The following is a 21,106-nucleotide window of genomic DNA, read 5'->3' on the forward strand; positions in this document are numbered from 1 at the left end:
ATGATTAATAAAAATTAGTATAACCTCAGCGTGTTGAGTCATTTTGGACTTACAGCGGCTCATTCATTCACAGGAACCCCATAAACATCTAGTTTTATGAGTTGTACTCCCATTTCCTGCTATTGCATAATATTCAAATATTCTGTTTGCCTAAGACAAGCTCAATTTACTAAAACTAACACAGGGATACTCACATGTATTGTAAACTGTTTGTAGAATCACAAAGATTTACATTCAATCCGAATGGCTAGTAGTATTTACCACACGTACATGGCCTATATATTTACACGATTTTAATGTCAACTTTATTTAACCAGGAGTAGGAGACTCATTGAGATTAAAAACCTCTTTTCCAAGAGTGTCCTGGCCAAGACAGCAGCACACAGAACAGTTTCAGACACAAACGTAAAACACTGCAAACATAAAACTAGAAATAAAAATTTAATCAATTTTTTTTAAACATCTACAGCCAGATGTAGCTGCATCCAAGTTGTTTAAAATCACTTTAAAAGGGTTCAGTGAGACCAGCTCCTGAAGGTTTAAGTGATTATGCAACTGGGTCCAAGCAGCGTATTTAAAGGCCCTTTCCCCCAGTTCAGTACGGACTTTGGGGACCGTAAGAAGGAATAAATCCTGGGAGTGAAAAGAATAACTGCCTGTACTTTTTTGTTGCATGTAACTCTGTAGGTAATAAAAAAGAAGTCTAATAACTGCCTTATAAATAACAATACGCCACTGCTTCAGTCCAGGCTTGTAGTACTCGAATCCAGAACTCGGACTCAAGTCCGACTCGTGACCTAATTTTAAGGACTCGTGACCTAATTTTAAGGACTCGTGACTCGACTTGGACTTGAGCACTGATGACTCGGACTTGGACTCATGCATTAACCGCATTCGGACTCGTAAATTGGAGACGAGGACTCTGATTTGATTTTTTCATGATATTTTGTAACACCCCATAATAATTTGGCATAAGATATTTATATCTACATTAATTTTGTCGGCGGCACGGTGGTGTAGTGGTTAGCGCTGTCGCCTCACAGCAAGAAGGTCCTGGGTTCGTGCCCCGGGGCCGGTGAGGGCCTTTCTGTGCAGAGTTTGCATGTTCTCCCCGTGTCCGCGTGGGTTTCCTCCGGGTGCTCCGGTTTCCCCCACAGTCCAAAGACATGCAGGTTAGGTTGACTGGTGACTCTAAATTGACCGTAGGTGTGAATGTGAGTGTGAATGGTTGTCTGTGTCTATGTGTCAGCCCTGTGATGACTTGGCGACTTGTCCAGGGTGTACCCCGCCTTTCGCCCGTAGTCAGCTGGGATAGGCTCCAGCTTGCCTGCGACCCTGTAGAAGGATAAAGCGGCTAGAGATAATGAGATGAGATGAGATAATTTTGTACTAATTTCGTGCAACACCCGCAGATAGACTCTTGGGTGCACTCCGGACAGCGCGCACGCCAAGTGGACTCTTGCGTGTGCGCCGTAAACGACTCACAATATTAAGGCGCAATCAGCGCGCCTAAATAAATACTGTGAAAATGCACTTACTTTGGAAAGTATCGAGTTGAGTTGCTGACACATTACTGAACCTTAGTTCCTTGTTTGGTTTCCTGATCCCTGATTTCCTGCTTCTTGTCTTTGATTCTGCCGAGTCTACGATAGCCTGTTTGTGCCTCGCTTGGCCTATTGCCTGTTTCACTGTTTTACAATTTTGGATTGTTTACCTGTCTTCACTTGTATTGAAAAACACACCTTCTGCACTTACATCCGTCTCCCAACCATCTCTGACAGAATACTTCGCACTCGCTGACAAATAGAATGCACATTCACCTATTCATACGTGAACTAACTAATGTTAATGACGCTAAAACAGCCACCGTCAAATGGTGCAGTTGGAGTCTTGTTCTCGGACTTGACTCGGATCAATAGTGGACTTGACTCTAAATTTTTTTTAATGACTTGGACTTGACTCAGACTTGAACACTGGGGACTCGAGACTGGACTCGGACTCAAGGTTTAGTGAATCGACTACAACACTGCTTCAGTCAATGGGTAGACATGGCAGACCAACCTACCCGCTCATACAGAGAGCGATGGTGTGTGAGAGCCTTGAGATTCGTGATCAATCTCAATGCTCCATGATAGACTGTATCATGTGACTTTCTCACTGGTTCACTTAAAGGAGCACATCAAAAATCAAAACGCTGTGGTTAAGCTAGCCAGATTCTGATAGTAAAATTAACCGGACACTATGGTTTTCTTGGGCTGCATCTGAATTCTCAGTATGTGCTAATGATGGTGAAGTACCTACTACCCAACCGTAACTGTAGTACGTTCTATGAGTATGTGAATGAGTAGTAAGGACACAATTCGGAAGTACTCCACTACCATCTTACCTGTCTTCTGACCTGGATGTTCACAGATGACGTATATCAGAGATATTACATGGTTGCATGAAGATATGAAGTTTATCTTCGAGTGGTGAACATATTCACGAGTGAGTGAAGCGAATGAGTGAAAATATTTTCAACATGAGAAGATAATGCACGGTAACGCATATATACAACATCCCCATAGTCCAGCACAGACATAAAAGTAGCAGCTACAAGTCTCTTCCTGGCCTCAAAAGATAAGCAGGCCTTATTTTGAAAATAAAATCCCAATTTCAATTTCAACTTTTTTCCAGTTGCTGAATATGAGGCTTAAATGTGAGACCATCATCTATTACAATACCAGGATATTTGTCTTGAGATACCGACTCAGGCTACATCCACACGACAACGGCAATGAGATTTTATTTTAAAAAATATCGCATCCACATGGGCATCGGATCAGTAAAATATCAGGTACATATGGCAATGCAACGCTTGCTGAAAACAATGCAATACACATGCCACACCTCTACGTGCGCTGTAAGACGGTCCCATCGGAGACACCAGAACAATAGAAGAAGTAGGACGCATGCACATAAACCCCTTCTTCTACCCGGCGTGAAGCACTCTCAGGAACAAACACACAATAACAACAACAACAAGATGGCTGCGACTACACGAGGAAATCGTGCCTTCTGTGTGTACAAATTAGTTTTATTAGTGTGCATAGTTTTATATAACTTAATTTTCTTATTGTGTGTGAACATTTTGAAAAGCATTTTTATACAATTTATATAACTTTTTATATTGTGTGTGAACATTTTGAAAAGCAGTCTTATCCAATAAAAAAATAAATGCAAGAAATGGTTCAGTTACTTGTTTATTTAAAAGAAAAGCTGTATACAAAAGTGAATGCAATGCAGTGGTTCATACAAAACAGCGAGAGTGCTGCTTGTTCTAGTCATGTGGTTGTGACATCATCGTAAACAAATCCGTTCTACTCATCCAGACGACTTCGCAACGGCGCCGTTACCAGATTTTTCCACTCTGGAACTTCATCTCATCTCATCTCATCTCATCTCATTATCTGTAGCCACTTTATCCTTCTACAGAGTCGCAGGCAAGCTGGAGCCTATCCCAGCTGACTACGGGCGAAAGGCGGGGTACACCCTGGACAAGTCGCCAGGTCATCACAGGGCTGACACATAGACACAGACAACCATTCACACTCACATTCACACCTACGGTCAATTTAGAGTCACCAGTTAACCTAACCTGCATGTCTTTGGACTGTGGGGGAAACCGGAGCACCCGGAGGAAACCCACGCGGACACGGGGAGAACATGCAAACTCCGCACAGAAAGGCCCTCGCCGGCCACAGGGCTCGAACCCGGACCTTCTTGCTGTGAGGCGACAGCGCTAACCACTACACCACCGTGCCGCCCACTCTGGAACCCGTTCTCAAAAAATATCGTTTTGGGGCACCCAAAACGCCGGTGCCGTGTGGACGCCAGGCCGAAACGATAAACAATTTTATCAGATTCACCTGAATCCGTTGCCGTGTGGACAGCCTCTCAATCTCAGAGCCTTGCAAGGTGGTGATAGATTGATGACTCGGTATCTTTGAATTTGTATTTGAAAGCAACACAAGTTTGGTTTTGTCCGCATTCAAAACAAGTTTCAAATCATATAGAGTGTGTTGTACAGTATTAAAAGCAAGTTGTAGCTTATGAAGAGCCTTATTTGGAGTAGGTACAGAGCAGTAGATCGCTGTATCATCAGCGTAAAAGTGAAAATTTGTGTTTGGGTCATTGTTTATGGGGGAAGCCATGGCCGAATGATTAGAAAGGCAGCTTTGGGATCAAAAGGCCACCAGTTCGATTCCCTGGACCAGCAAGAATGGCTGAAGTGCCCTTGAGCAAGGCACCTAACCCCCAACTGCTCCCCAGGCTGCTCTGGGTATGTTGTATGTCGCTCTGGATAACAGTGTCTGCTAAATGCTATTAATGTAATGTAATGTAATGTTTAGGACAGTAGGATCACCCCCTTTTAACAGAGTAAGTACAAAGGCTGATTTCCATATAAGAGGAATTTCATTTTTCATTAAGCAGAGATTAAAAAGATATGTCAAACGTGGCGCAATAAAATCAGCTGCAAGCTTAAAAAAATAAGGCTTCAAGTTATCAGGGCCTGCCAATTTTTTATCATCTAAAAGTTTGAGGGCTTTACGCACCTCAGGGACTGTAATGGGATAGAAACTAAAGGGGTGACTCACCATATAACCATCAGAACAGATAACAGTACCAGAGTTTTTATGAGAAATGTTTAGAGAATCATAAAAGGAACCAGAGGCAATTAAATGTTCACAGAAACACTGAAGGATTTCAGCCTTATCAGAGATTTTACGCAAGAGATTTTAAATAAGAAATACAGTTTCGAGGAAGGGTGTACCTATGAATCACAATATGTATGACACAGGTTAGTTAGGAAGCCTTTTCAGAATTACCAGCTTCACTCTCTGGCCTTAAATAGCCTGATGGTGTGTTATGGGTGGGGTGATATGTGTGTGTGTGTGTGTGTGTGTGTGTGTGTGTGTGTGTGTGTGTGTGTGTGTGTGTGTGTGTGTAGTTATATTACACCATGTATTTAATACCCCTCAGACCAGCTGGCTTTCACAGTTGAGATTTTTGATAAAAAGGTCAAAGCTCATAAGACAAAAGCAGAAGTGAATAGTGTGCATATGCAAGGGGTTCAAAACAACACGTGCCATGGCAGATTTAGATCTGTCCATGCTTTGTCAAGCTTGACCGCACTGGATATCTTGTTTTATTGCGTGCTTCATTTCCAGGAAAGATTTAAGAACAATTATGCTGCTGCTCCTACTTCGCACTTTCCTCAATCTTTCTACTCACTAAAAAAAAGTTTTAATAATGCAGTATCTGTAGATAACTTTTATTTCCTTTAAATATATTCTCATAATAAAATTCTGACCTAGCTTTCCATTTATCACTCCATCCATCCACCCACATATCCATCCACCCATATATCCATCCATCCATTCATCCCTCTGTCCATCCCACCCACACATCCATCCACCCAACCATACACCCATCCATCCATCTGTCCATCCATTCACACACCCACATATCCATCCATCCAGCCATATATCCATCCATCCATTCATTCATCCCTCTGTCCATCCCACCCACACACCCATCCATCCGTCCATCCCACCCAGTCACCCATCCATCTGTCTATCCCACCCATACACCCATCCATACATCCACCCACCCACATATCCATCCATCCATCCGTCTGTCCACCCGTCCACCCACCCACATATCCATCCATCCATCTATCCATTCATCCCTCTGTCCATCCCACCCACACACCCATCCATCCATCCATCCATCCATCCATCCATCCATCCATCCATCCATCCACATATTCAGCCATCCATCCATCCATTCATCCGTCTGTCCATCCCTCCCACACACCCATCCATCCATCCATCCATCCGTCCATCCATCCACCCACATATCCATCCATACAACTATCCATTCATCCCTTTGTCCATCCCAACCACACACCCATCCATTCATCCACCCATCCACATATTCAGCCGTCCATCCATTCATCCATCTGTCCATCCCACCCACACATCCATCCATCCATCCATCCATCCATCCATCCATCCATCCATCCATCCATCCATCCACACACCTATCTGTTCATCCATCCACCCATCCACACATCCATCCATCCATCCATCCATCCATCCGTCCGTCCATTTGTTTGATCTTTCTCGCACAAAACTTATGCCACATTCCCTTCCTTCTTCCTGGATCTATCTACTGGATCCCATCTGCCCCTCTCCACGTTCCCATGCTCTTGTGCATGCATGCACACACACACACACACACACACACACACACACACACACACACACACACACAGGCACCAAGCCAGCTGTCCTGGAGCTCGAGTCCTGAGGGAATAAACAGGTGCTGAGCTTGTGCTAGCTTCTGCATTCAGATGGCACATGGTAGAGCTCATAACCTCATCCCAACCACAAACACAACACAAAACAACACATTGCGTGTGTACACGTGCGCGCGCACACACACACACACACGGTACATTAAAGAGAAATATCACAAGTATGTGTGTGGGTTGGGGGGGTTGTCTTTTTTTTTTTTTTCATTTTTCCTCTGCTGATTGCTTCAACAGACCATGATCTAATATTTCGGTAATAAGATGTTTATAGAAAAAACCACAGCTAAATTTCAATATGACAAGGAATCAGGATTATTCATTAAAGGAAAAAAAATGTGTTTTTAATTATGGTAAATTAATAGTTCACCTTCATTAGCTGTTATAAAATTAATAGCAAATAATTATTCATTTAATAGCTTGTTCTTGGTCTTTATGATGAGGTTGAGATTTTATTTGTAGTTTCTATTTCACAAAAACAGCAGGCACGATAAGACGTGAAAATATACACTGATGGCTCACAAATATAAGCAAGCGGAAGGGCTTCAACCATGCCGAGTGGTAGCCCAGTTTATTTTTAGCACCACTAACATGCTGTTTTAAGAGAGGAACACACACCATCAAAGAGAATGAGGCTTTCACAGTGCGTCTCTGTTCAGAGGTTCTTATACACTTCTTCACGCACACTGACCTGTAATAATGATGAATAGATGTGTTTATAGCCCAGAATACTGTACTTACATATTTGAATCAAAAATTTACATGATAGCTACTGTAGAGCTACTGTAGTTTGTGAACTGTGATAAGTTATAGTCTGTAATGATGAGTAATTCAATATGGATTTTGCTAAAAAATATCAAGCATTAAATTATTTTAAGGACATTGTGCATTTGGACTGTGTAGAAGGATCTGAAGTATACTTTGTGAGGAAAAAAAAAGTCATGACATGATAGCTGCATTTGTCATAATACATTTCATCTCATCTCATCATCTCTAGCCGCTTTATCCTTCTACAGGGTCGCAGGCAAGCTGGAGCCTATCCCAGCTGACTACGGGCGAAAGGCGGGGTACACCCTGGACAAGTCGCCAGGTCATCACAGGGCTGACACATAGACACAGACAACCATTCACACTCACATTCACACCTACGGTCAATTTAGAGTCACCAGTTAACCTAACCTGCATGTCTTTGGACTGTGGGGGAAACCGGAGCACCCGGAGGAAACCCACGCGGACACGGGGAGAACATGCAAACTCCGCACAGAAAGGCCCTCGCCGGCCCCAGGGCTCGAACCCAGGACCTTCTTGCTGTGAGGCGACAGCGCTAACCACTACACCACCGTGCCGCCCCATAATACATTTGAATAATCAATAATCAAAAATATTTATCACAATGTACAAGCATGAAACAATATGTGCAACTCATATAAACATATTCAACCGATTAAAGCTATTAATTATAGATCAAATGCGATTATCGTCAATGGGTTGTGAAATAATCTTGATCTTGTGTGGAAATACACACAGCCTTAATTTTGTCATTGTGTTGGCTAATTTGCATTTTGGGGGTAACATCTGGCCCTGTCCTACACACTTCTTTCATCTGCACTCTGCCCTTTCACCCCATGTTCAATATGCTCTGTGGGATTGAGTGTGTGCACACCCTGAGAGCTGGGACATATTGACAAAAGTATAGAACGCGTCATTCTAGACTCTTCAGTTGAGACTTGACTCTGCAATCAACCTTCTGGTATAAACTGTACATGAAACTGAAGGGTTCTCTAAATATAAAAGAAGAAGGAACTTTTGTGTCTTATGATCCTCAGTTATAGGCATGACACATCATATGAGCCTCACTTATAGGCACGAGCAAGTGGGTTCGACCTTAAAATTCCCAAACAAGGCCTATAACTCGTATCTTTGCATGAGTTCAGAGGGCTGTGCAGATTGCGCTATGTTATGATGGGGCAAGCTGGGGCAGGTTTCCTACATGCCAGCTGTGACACCCTTCTCTCGTTCTTGTGTTCACTAAAAAAAGCAGTCTATGTCCCCTGCCTGTGAAGGGTATCAGATGGATTGCAGTGTCTGAGATCCTCCTCATAGGGAATGAATGATGTAGCTCGGTTACTTGCACACACTTCTAAAAACTTGCAGGAGAGAATAAGGGGGATGGGGAAGCTAATTGCATCTTCCAGGACAATTTGGCTTCTCACTTCCTGTCTAATTGCAGTCGTTGTTGTTCAGGCTTTGGAAGTGTTTTGAATGGGGAAGGGTTTGAAAAGAGGCAATAAAATGCATAATGGTCCAATGGGTCAAACTGCATTCGTTGCCAGTCACTGTTGTTTCAAAGTCAATGTCGATTGATTTCTCTCCCAAGATGATTATTTCAGTTCAGTCCTGAGGTAGAGGAGGGATGGGTGAGATGTTGAAAATGATGAAAACATAGCCTATGATGTGCTCACAAACTTGTCAGCTGAAAATACTATCTATGTGAGAGTTTCCTTCATTAAAAAAAGGATTATCATTCAATGTCTATGCCACTTATCATCGTGGGAGCCGATTCCAGCTGACACTGGATGAGAGGCAGAGTAAACCTTGGATGGGTTGCAGGACTAACACAGAGAGACAGACAGCCAGTCACAATGACACCTAGGGGCAATTTAGAGTAGCCAGTTGACACAGTCTGCATGTCTGGACTGTGGGATGAAACTGGAGGAAACCCACGCAAGCATGAGAGGAACATGGAAACTCTACACAGAAAGACCAAGATCGACCAGCAGGCTGAAATTCAGTGCTAACCACTGCACCACCATGCCGATTCCAGCATATTACTGACAACATCCTCAGTTCCAGAGAGGAACCATCAGGGCCTTCTACGCCTTCAAGAGAAGGTCCAAACATATCCTGCGCAGGGTCGCAGGCAAGCTGGAGCCTATCCCAGCTGACTATGGGCGAGAGGCAGGGTACACCCTGGACAAGTCGCCAGGTCATCGCAGGGCTGATATATAGAGACAAACACCAATTCACACTCACACCTACAGTCAATTTCGAGCCACCGGTTAACCTAACCTGCATGTCTTTGGACTGTGGGGGAAACCGGAGCACCCAGAGGAAACCCACACAGACACGGGGAGAACATGCAAACTCCACACAGAAAGGTCCCCGCTGGCCACTGGGCTCGACCCCAGAACCTTCTTGCTGTGAGGTGACAGTGCTTCTTGGCATACATGGGATACACAATCTTGGCATGGTGGTGTAAGTGGTTAGCACGGTTGCCTCACAGCAAGAAGGTTCTGGGTTCGAACCCAGCGGCCGGCGAGGGCCTTTCTGTGCGGAGTTTGCATGTTCTCCCCGTGTCCGCATGGGTTTCCTCCGGGTGCTCCGGTTTCCCCCACAGTCCAAAGACATGCAGGTTAGGTTCACTGGTGACTCTAAATTGACCGTAGGTGTGAATGTGAGTGTGAATGGTTGTCTGTGTCTATGTGTCAGCCCTGTGATGACCTGGTGTACCCCGCCTTTCACCCATAGCAGAGGCAATTCTAGAGTCTGCTGTGGCCCCAAGCAAAAATTTCCAGGGGGCCCTTCTGACCAGTGTTCATCACCAATATGTTATAAATAATCTGACACCAACGAAAACTGTATGAAACCAAAGTTTTTTAAATTCCAAATATGAAAATACAATGGTAAAGAACAATAAAAACAATAAAAAACTAAATAAATAAGCCCTCGGGCCCCAACTCTCGGGGGGCCCCTGGGCCGGGGGCCCCAAGCAGTTGCCTGCCTTGCCTGTTCACAAGCTGCGCGTCTGGTCCATAATCAGCTGGGATAGGCTCCAGCTTGCCTGCGACCCTGTAGAACAGGATAAAGTGGCTGGAGATAATGAGATGAGATGAGATGAGATGAGATGAGATGAGATGAGATGAGATGAGATGAGATGACTGAGTAGGAATCTATGATGCTTTAAAGTTTGGGTGAACAAATGCACACGTCCAGGACATACACAATCTTGGCACGGTGGTGTAAGTGGTTAGCACGGTTGCCTCACAGCAAGAAGGTTCTGGGTTCGAACCCAGCGGCCAGCGAGGGCCTTTCTGTGTGGAGTTTGCATGTTGTCTGCGTGAGTTTCCTCTGGGTGCTCCGGTTTCCCCAACAGTCCAAAGACGTGCGGTTAGGTTAATATGGGACGGCCTTGGGTTGAGGTGCCCTTGAGCGAAGCATAGAACGCCTGACTGCTCCCCGGGCGCTGTTAGTATGGCTGCCTACTGCTCTGTGTGTGTGTGTGTGTTCACTGCTTTAAATGCAGAGAGGAAATCTCATCTCATCTCATTATCTGTAGCCGCTTTATCCTTCTACAGGGTCGCAGGCAAGCTGGAGCCTATCCCAGCTGACTACGGGCGAAAGGCGTGGTACACCCTGGACAAGTCGCCAGGTCATCACAGGGCTGACACATAGACACAGACAACCATTCACACTCACATTCACACCTACGGTCAATTTAGAGTCACCAGTTAACCTAACCTGCATGTCTTTGGACTGTGGGGGAAACCGGAGCACCCGGAGGAAACCCACGCGGACACGGGGAGAACATGCAAACTCCGCACAGAAAGGCCCTCGCCGGCCACGGGGCTCGAACCCGGCCATTCTTGCTGTGAGGCGACAGCGCTAACCACTACACCACCGTACCGCCCTTTCACAAGTGTGTGACGAATAAAGTTGTGCTTTCTTTCTTTCTTTCTGACTGGCCAAGTGTCTGTGAGTCTGGGGGTCTGTGGTGGGTCATATAGCTGCTGATTTGCATGAGAAGCAGACTCAGTGCAGACGTCAGGGAGCCGCATCACTGCACTTGTAGCGGAAGACTCTCAACTTGAACAAACTCTCAGATGATAGCGCGTGTTGAATAATACACCCCCAAACGTACACGTATAAAGGTACAACTCGATACTAGACGACATATAGTGAGTGTGTTGCTTTAAAAAAAAAAATGGAAGAAAATAGTTCGCCATGAGTTTGGGACTACTTGTCTTGGCGGAAGGATCGAGCTGCAGTGCTCCAGCGCGCACGCGGCTGTGTGCTGAAGCGGGTAGAGAGTGAAGCCCGGAGCCGGAGCGCTCAGCCCGCCGCTGCTCTCCTGCCGCGCTGATCGCTTATCCAGTCACTTCAAGTCAGCTTTTAAATCCTCCGTGTAAAAGTGCGCGTAGAGAGAAAGAAAAAGACAGACAGACAGGGCGAAGTTTGAAGTTTGAGAATGTCTATTTTACCCTTCACTCCCCCCATCGTGAAGAGGCTGCTGGGCTGGAAGAAGGGAGAGCAGAACAGCCAGGAGGAGAAATGGTGCGAGAAGGCGGTGAAGAGTCTGGTGAAGAAGCTGAAGAAGACGGGACAGCTGGACGAGCTGGAGAAAGCCATCACCACGCAGAACGCCAACACCAAGTGCATCACCATCCCGAGGTGAGTCCGGGGGGAGCCAAGGGGCCCGGGGCCACACAGCCGCATGGGACCCCTTCACACTCATTCACACAACTCACTGCTTTCACTGGGGTGTGTGTGTGTGTGAGCTTTGGACAGGACTCTGAGCACCTCTGTGATTTACTTCTCTTGGATGGAGTGAACAGGAGCATCACTTCCACTCCACTCCATATCACACTGCTGTAGTACTGCACACACACACACACACACACACACACACTACTGTACATAATATAATACTATAATCAAGTTTATAATACTGTATACACACACACACACTACTGTAAATAATATACTATAATCAAGTTTATAATACTGTATACACACTACTGTACATAATACTATAATCAAGTTTATAATACTGTATACACACTACTGTACATAATACTATAATCAAGTTTATAATACTGTATACACACACTACTGTAAATAATATACTACTATAATCAAGTTTATAATACTGTATACACACACTACTGTAAATAATATAATACTATCATCAAGTTTATAATACTGTATACACACACTACTGTAAATAATATACTACTATAATCAAGTTTATAATACTGTATACACACTACTGTAAATAATATACTACTATAATCAAGTTTATAATACTGTATACACACACTACTGTAAATAATATAATACTATCATCAAGTTTATAATACTGTATACACACACTACTGTAAATAATATACTACTATAATCAAGTTTATAATACTGTATACACACACTACTGTAAATAATATAATACTATCATCAAGTTTATAATACTGTATACACACACTACTGTAAATAATATACTACTATAATCAAGTTTATAATACTGTATACACACACTACTGTAAATAATATAATACTATCATCAAGTTTATAATACTGTATACACACACTACTGTAAATAATATAATACTATCATCAAGTTTATAATACTGTATACACACACTACTGTAAATAATATACTACTATAATCAAGTTTATAATACTGTATACACACTACTGTACATAATACTATAATCAAGTTTATAATACTGTATACACACTACTGTACATAATACTATAATCAAGTTTATAATACTGTATACACACACTACTGTAAATAATATAATACTATCATCAAGTTTATAATACTGTATACACACTACTGTACATAATACTATAATCAAGTTTATAATACTGTATACACACACTACTGTAAATAATATAATACTATAATCAAGTTTATAATACTGTATACACACACTACTGTAAATATAATACTGTAATCAAGTTTATAATACTGTATACACACACTACTGTAAATAATAATACTGTATACACACTACTGTACATAATACTATAATCAAGTATATAATACTGTATACACACACACTACTGTAAATAATATAATACTATCATCAAGTATATAATACTGTATACACACACTACTGTAAATAATATAATACTGTAATCAAGTTTATAATACTGTATACACACTACCGTAAATAATATAATACTATCATCAAGTATATAATACTGTATACACACTACAGTAAATAATATAATACTGTAATCAAGTTTATAATACTGTATACACACACACTACTGTAAATAATATAATACTGTATACACACTACTGTACATAATACTATAATCAAGTATATAATACTGTATGCACACACACTACTGTAAATAATATAATACTACCATCAAGTTTATAATACTGTATATTCTATACACACTACTGTAAATAATAATACTATAATCAAGTATATAATACTGTAATCAAGTTTATAATACTGTATACACACACTACTGTAAATATAATACTATAATCAAATATATAATACTGTAATCAAGTTTATAATACTGTATACACACACTACTGTAAATAATAATACTGTATACACACTACTGTACATAATACTATAATCAAGTATATAATACTGTATACACACACACTACTGTAAATAATATAATACTACCATCAAGTTTATAATACTGTATATTCTATACACACTACTGTAAATAATAATACTATAATCAAGTATATAATACTGTAATCAAGTTTATAATACTGTATACACACACACTACTGTAAATATAATACTATAATCAAATATATAATACTGTATACACACACTACTGTCAATAATATAATACTATAATCAAGTGTATATAATACTGTATATTCTATACACACTATTGAACATAATATAATACTATAATCAAGTATATGATACTGTATATTCTATACACACTACTGTAAATAATATAATACTGTAATCGAGTATATAATACTGTATATACTATACACACTACTGTACTACTGTCTTAGGCTCTGTTTTATTATTATTATTATTATTATTATTATTATTCAGCACAAACTTTTGTGACAGATTTTAATTTGATGGCATCTACATTATCAAGTCAGTACTAATACATTTTAGATTTCCAAACATTAGTTTTCCAGCACAAAATTAAATTTATTAATTTATATTTCAGTCAATAAAGCAGCATATTACTGGATGTAAGAGACACTTTTCAGACAAAAAAAATATATCAAAGGCTGCTGGGTTTTGCTGAAAAAAAAAAGCCAGTGTGACAGTCGTACTCTCCAGAAGAACTGTATTTGTTTCTGTATGATGCTCAGTAAAACTCAACAACAGACCAATTCATTTCCTAATAAAACTGCACACATTAGATCATTATTTTTTTAAAGCAAAGAATCGTCACACCAAATATTGACTTTTTCATTTATTATTGTTTACTGCTGTTTTGAAAGTATTTTTTAAATATGGAAACTTTTAATTACCTCTTGCTGGAGGAGGTTATGCTTTTGTCTCTATTTGTTTGCTTTTTGTTTGTTTGTTTGCTTGTTAGTTTTGTCTGTTCTCAATATAACCCAAAAAGTAGTGAACGGATTTTGATGAAATTTTGAGGAAAGCTGAGCCGTGGGTCAAGGAACAATTGATTAGATTTTGATGCAAATCCAGATATGTATGTGGATCCAGGGTTTGTTTGTTTTTTTGTTTTGTTTTGTTTTTTTCTGTTCCCAACGTAACTCAAAAAGTAATGAACAGATTTTGATGAAATTTGATGAACAGCTTTTATATTATCGTGGATTCAAGTGATTTGATTTTGATGTTGATAACATGTGGCTTGGCGGAGGTTTTCACTCTACCGAGTGCCCTTCCAGTTTCATTATTTTTGAAGGCATCTTTGCTCTACATTTCTTTGTATATTCCCAACATGCAAACATAGTAGTATACTTTCAGAAAGAAAGGTACTAACTGTACCTTTGCTTGTCTCTTGCACTTTTATTAAGTCTCTTTCACATGGAGTCATGTAGTGCACCTTTAAAATCATTTAACATACATCCCCAGTTCCAAAAAAGTTGGGACGCTGTGTAAACTGTAAATAAAAACAGAATGCAACAATTTGCAAATCATGGAAACGCTATATTTCTTTGAAAATAGTACAAAGACACCATATCAAATGTTGAAACTGAGAAATTGTATTGTTTTTTGAAAAATATATGCTCATTTTGAATTTGATGTCAGCAACACGTTTCAGAAAAGTTGGGACAGGGGTGTGTTTACTACTGTGTCGCATCACCTCTATTTTTAACAACACTCTGTAAACGTTTGGGAAATGACGAGACAGGTTGCTGTAGTTTTGAAAGAGAAATGTTGCCCCATTCTTGCCTGATATACAATTTTAGTTGCTCAACAGTTCGGGGTCTCCTTTGTCGTATTTTGCGCTTCATAATGCACTAAATGTTTTAAACGGGGGACAGGTCTGGACTGTAGGCAGGCCAGTTTAGCACCCGGACTCTTTTACTACGGAGCCATGCAGTTTTAATATGTGCAGAAAGCGGTTTGGCATTGTCTTGCTGAAAGAAGGAAGGCCTTCTCTGAAAAAGATTTTGTCTGGATGGCAGCATATTGCTCTGAGACGTGTATATATCATTCAGCATTAATGATGCCTTCCCAGATGTACAAGCTACCCATGTCATGTGCACTAATGCCCCCTCGTACCATCACAGATGCTGCTTTTGAACTGTGCACTGATAACAAGCCGGATGGTCCCTCTCCTCTTTAGCCTGGAGGATGTGGTGTCTGTGATTTCTAAAAAGAATTTCTACTTTTGATTCGTCAGACGGGCGGCACGGTGGTGTAGTGGTTAGCGCTGTCGCCTCACAGCAAGAAGGTCCTGGGTTCGAGCCCCATGGCCGGCGAGGGCCTTTCTGTGTGGAGTTTGCATGTTCTCCCCGTGTCCGCGTGGGTTTCCTCCGGGTGCTCCGGTTTCCCCCACAGTCCAAAGACATGCAGGTTAGGTTAACTGGTGACTCTAAATTGACCGTAGGTGTGAATGTGAGTGTGAATGGTTGTCTGTGTCTATGTGTCAGCCCTGTGATGACCTGGCGACTTGTCCAGGGTGTACCCCGCCTTTCGCCCGTAGTCAGCTGGGATAGGCTCCAGCTTGCCTGCGACCCTGTAGAAGGATAAAGCGGCTAGAGATAATGAGATGAGATGAGATGAGATTCGTCAGACCTCGGGACAGTTTTCCACTTCGCCTCAGTCCATTGTAAAAGAGCTCAGGCCCAGAGAAGGTGGCGGTGTTTCTGGATATTGTTTATATCTGGCTTTAACTTGCATTTGTGGATGCAGGAATGAACTGTTTTCATAGACGATGGTTTTCTGAAGCGTTCCTGAGCCCATACAGTGATTTCCACTACAGACACATGTCTGCTTTTAATGCAGTGTCTCCTGAGGGCCTGAAGATCACAGGCATCCAGTGTCAGTTTTCAGCCTTGTCTCTTGCGTACAGAGATTTCTCCAGATTCTCTGAATCTTTTAATGATATTATGGACCATAGATGATGTGATCCACAAATTCTTTACAGTTTTACATTGAGGAACGTTATTCTTAAATTGTTGCACTGTTTGCTCACACAGTCTTTCACAGAGCGGTGAACCTCTCGCCATCTTTACTTCTGAGAGACTCCGCCTCTCTGGGATGCTCTTTTTATACCCAGTCATCTGACTGACCTGTTGCCAGTTAAACAAATTAGTTTTTTTTAAGCATTACACAACTTTTTCAGTCTTTTCTTGCCCCTGTCCCAACTTTTCTGAAACGTGTTGCTGACATCAAATTCAAAATGAGCATATATTTTTCAAAAACCAATAAAATTTCTCAGTTTCAACATTTGATATGTTGTCTTTGTACTATTTTCGATGAAATATCGGGTTTCCATGATTTGTAAGTTATCGCATTCTGTTTTTATTTACAGTTTACACAGCGTCCCAATTTTTTTGGAATTGGGGTTGTACATAAATAAACCATATGTAGTTTTGAGGGTGACGCTTTAAAGTGCATATCCTGGGCCAAATTCTTTTTTTTTTTTTATATGAAAGTATGTCCCTTTACACACTCATCCAGAAGGGTAATTTTGCACAAGGCCATCTGTCTACAGCAGAAAAAAAAACAAAACACGTCTGGAAAAATCCCAAGGGAGTCTGGAGCCAGATTCATGACGTCACGTGCGGAAGCGCCAGCAGGCTGCGCGAGCTTTGCACGGTTTCAGTGCACAGCCTGTGTAGACCAAGTTTAGCAGCTAGCGATTTTGCACTGAAATATGGAATTGTCACCTGAGCGCAATGTGGGAAACGATGAGTACTAATCCCATCAAGATTGGTGTTGCTACACCCTCCGACGGTACATCCGTTAACCATTTTAATAATTACGTGATAACGTTGAAGAAATTTGCAGAAAACCACCAGGTTGTTTTCTCATAAACAAACCAGCGCTGACGTAGGATTCAGAAGGAGGCGTCCCGCACGCGACGTCACGAAAATCAATGTTTCCCTGGAAATCCAAATGGCAAGTTTTTCCAGAGGCGGACCAGTTCGCCTCAAATGGCTTGATTTCAACTGAATTTTTCTGGTATTGCACAAGGTAAAATAATTGCACAAAATGCAGAATGTGACAGATATTTGACCAAAGTTTAGTATAAAATAGGAGAATTACATTGATCTTGCTCCTGAATTTACCCGTGATATGCACTTTAAAGGTACACTACATACACAGTTCTAGGAATAATACTAAATGCATACTAAATGTACCAAAGATGTAGCCTGGCTAACGCGACTTCAAAGCTCTCCGAGCTATTGGTCTGGCCAAGATATTACAGTAAGCCCAACCGTTTCCCAGAGCCCGTGGTTGACCCGCCTCCCTGAAATGCCTCAGTTTGCTACTGGTCGAAGCCAGAAAAGGCTGTGACGAAGCTTAAACCAATCACATCACTCTTTCCTCTGACGTATGCGACGCGACGGGGCTAACCGGTAGATTAAACTCTTACCGAAGCCGGTCGGGAGCAAGGCGAAAACGTCCTTCCTTTCAATAAATACCTCCAGGGCTGCTCTTTGCTCCGTTTTCAATGAGAACTTCCCGTTGAATGCTTTCAATACAGCATCTATGCGTAATAGATGCGGAAGCGTGAATGAAGCGCTTCCGGCATAGATTCTGTAAACAATCTATGGCTTCCAGTCGCAGTTCTACTACGTCAGTGCCTTGAACACGCCTCTACCCAGGGCCGTTGGAGATGCTCAAAGTTGATTGGTTCCCGATTTTTCGGGAGCTTGGAAGAGCTGGAGATAGCTTGCCTGGCCAGACTAAGCTCGCAACAGGCCCTCGTGTTGCGTCACGCTTAGGATGGGCGGGCCCAGGCTACCAAAGATGTACTTTTGAGTGGCCCACACCAGCAACAAGGAAAGTATAGGCTTTCATTAATGAATGTTTGTTTTTTGTTTGTTTGTGAGTGCATCACATCTACAGTAGGACTTGACTTCACACCCATCAGAGCTCATCATGAACTCTCAGTTTTGGTCATTTGGCAAGATCAGCCTTGCTAGCCTTTATATTTATACACATTCCAGCTCTGAATTCAGTGTTACTCATATACGCTGAAATACCATCGTCACGTAAGTGATTTTCCACTGCTTTGTCTTCATGGATATATGATGCACTGTGGTTTAGAGAGCACAGCGCTACAGTGCCTCAGGCTTTCACCCTGGTCTCTTGCCTGATTACGTTATATAACACCACCAACCTTTAATCTGTAGAGCTTTCCAGCTGCTGTGCAGTGTGTCTATGGGTGTGAAAGTATGAGGCATGTAAGGGTTTTAAACTTGCACGTTGTTTGTTCATTCTTTCATTCCTTCAGTCCTGCTTTCATTCATTCATTCATTCATTCATTCAACTTCAATAACTGCTTTATCCTGGTCATGGTGGATCCAGAGCGTATCACTGGGCCTGAGGCGGGAACACACCCTGGATAGGAAGCCAGTCTGTCATAGGACACACACACACACACACACACTCACTCATTCATTTGAGCATAGCCAATTCATCAATTCATCTACCGGCATGTTTTTGGATGGTGGGAGGAAACCGGAGAACTTACAGGAAACCCCTACGGACACAGGGAGAACGTGTGAAACTCCACACATACGGTAATTGGAGCTCAGGATCGAACCGTGGACCCTGGAGCTGTGAGGGCGTGCCACCTGGTTTATTCATCAGCCTGCGTTTTATCCTGACTAGGCCGTGATGCTTAACAACTTGAACTTTGAGGTTTTATTCAGTTAATTGTCAGTTACTACTATTATTGTAACGTCACAAGCTTATTTGGTTGACAAGCTGCCATCATGCTCGTCTGTCAAATACATGAAAAGAGAACAAAACCCCTCAAAATAAAAGTCCCGAATGTGTTATTTTAGACCATCCTGTGCACTCGGACATCCTCTTGCATCCTGCAAAGCAAACATCTGAACTGGCTCAGTTTTTCCATCAGTTTATTTGTACCTGCTTGTGTTAGCTGATGACTTGTTTCCTTTTAAACATTTTATGAACCCAAAGCTGGAAGTACCAGGCAGTACGCATTATGGATACTGAATCCGTTCTGCGATTTTAGAGAGCGTTTCATTACTTGGCCAGCGTTTTGTTTAATCTCAACACTCTTCCCTGTACTGAGAAATATACAAAAAAAAAAAACCCTGTTTACTTAAAATGAAAGCCTATGGGGAGTTGTAGAGGAAGTTAGCATCTGCCCCAACAAGTTTCTATTCCCAGCACAGAAAACATGCATTTTGTATGCCAACTGCATACATACAGTAGGTGTTGTGGATAGAGATTAGACTGGAAAAAAATAAAAAAAAGCTTGAATAGTCCCTGGATTGTTCCAGCTGCTCAGTTTTTGAGCATGGTGCTGTTCTTTGAAGCCTGGAAAGTCTTACCGGTTTCTGATCCTTCTGAGATATACGTATGGATCAGATATGCAACATTCATATCATGTATATCGGACATATTTCTTGACTATAGTAGTAGTTTGCTATGCAGTTGTTAAAACCATTTTCACAGCTATTCTTTATATAGACACCGCCTCTTGTGTTTTGAACCGAGTGTGTGTTGGTGGAAGGTGTGTTTCTGTAGAGGGCCAAGCCTCTGGTGGTTTTACCCTGCAGAGCAGTTGTTGTTTTTTTTTTTCTCAACAGATAGTGAAGTGAAAGCAGAGCCTGGAGCCACTGATCCGACTCAGTCACTCAGGAGTGAACCTGTGGCTTGTGGTCTAACCCTCTGCTAGTCTTTGGGTGAAGCTATGTTGAGAAAGAAACTGTGGCATGCAAACACATCAGCCGTTGGGGTATTAGGAAAGAAAAACTGTGTATTTTAATCCAAACAGCCCAGATACTGCACAAAAATAGGAGGCATGGAGTCAAATTTGGTTATAGAGATGAATGTTCAGGCTTTAAAAAAAAGCTAAGTTGAATGTATTATAGTAACTTATTACTGCTGCATGATGGCGATTAAGATAATAATTAAAATCTAGTTCATTAATATATTTTAATGATTGTTTTATTCGCTGTTATACAGCATGACAAGACTCCTTTGTGAAATGTATATATTAGTGCTGTCAAAAATGTCGCGTTATTAACGCGTTAACTTGACTCAATTTTAACGGCGATAATTTTTTTATCGCGAGATTAACGCTCTGTGACATGATGTAGGTTTTTCATAAGCTTTTGAAACTGCCAGGAACTTGGAACAGAGACTTTGCTTAGAAAACCGATAGCAGCTAGACTGTAATGCCACACCCCGCACAGCCAGAATCCTCTGCCCTCCTCCCCCAAAGAACCAGCGTGGGCAGGGCGCGATAGTAGAGATGGGATTTATGGCTCTTTGATGGGATCCGCATCTTTGTGATCCGTTCTTTGAAAAGAGCCGTTCAGAAGACTGGCTA

The 21,106-nt window shown here is 41.8% G+C and overlaps 1 protein-coding gene across 1 annotated transcript in view; it reads left to right on the forward strand.

The window, feature by feature from the left end:
* Positions 1–11,443: 11,443 nt before the first annotated feature.
* The window catches only part of smad3a (SMAD family member 3a), a 112,603-nt gene continuing 102,940 nt past the window's right edge, over positions 11,444–21,106 (forward strand). The window contains exon 1 of the mRNA XM_060911691.1: positions 11,444–11,803. Within this exon, the coding sequence (XP_060767674.1) occupies positions 11,601–11,803 (203 nt within the window). The 5' untranslated portion in view covers positions 11,444–11,600. The remainder of the gene's footprint in view (positions 11,804–21,106) is intronic.

Source organism: Neoarius graeffei, chromosome 27, assembly GCF_027579695.1.
Source record: "Neoarius graeffei isolate fNeoGra1 chromosome 27, fNeoGra1.pri, whole genome shotgun sequence".
Classification (NCBI taxonomy): Eukaryota; Metazoa; Chordata; class Actinopteri; order Siluriformes; family Ariidae; genus Neoarius; species Neoarius graeffei.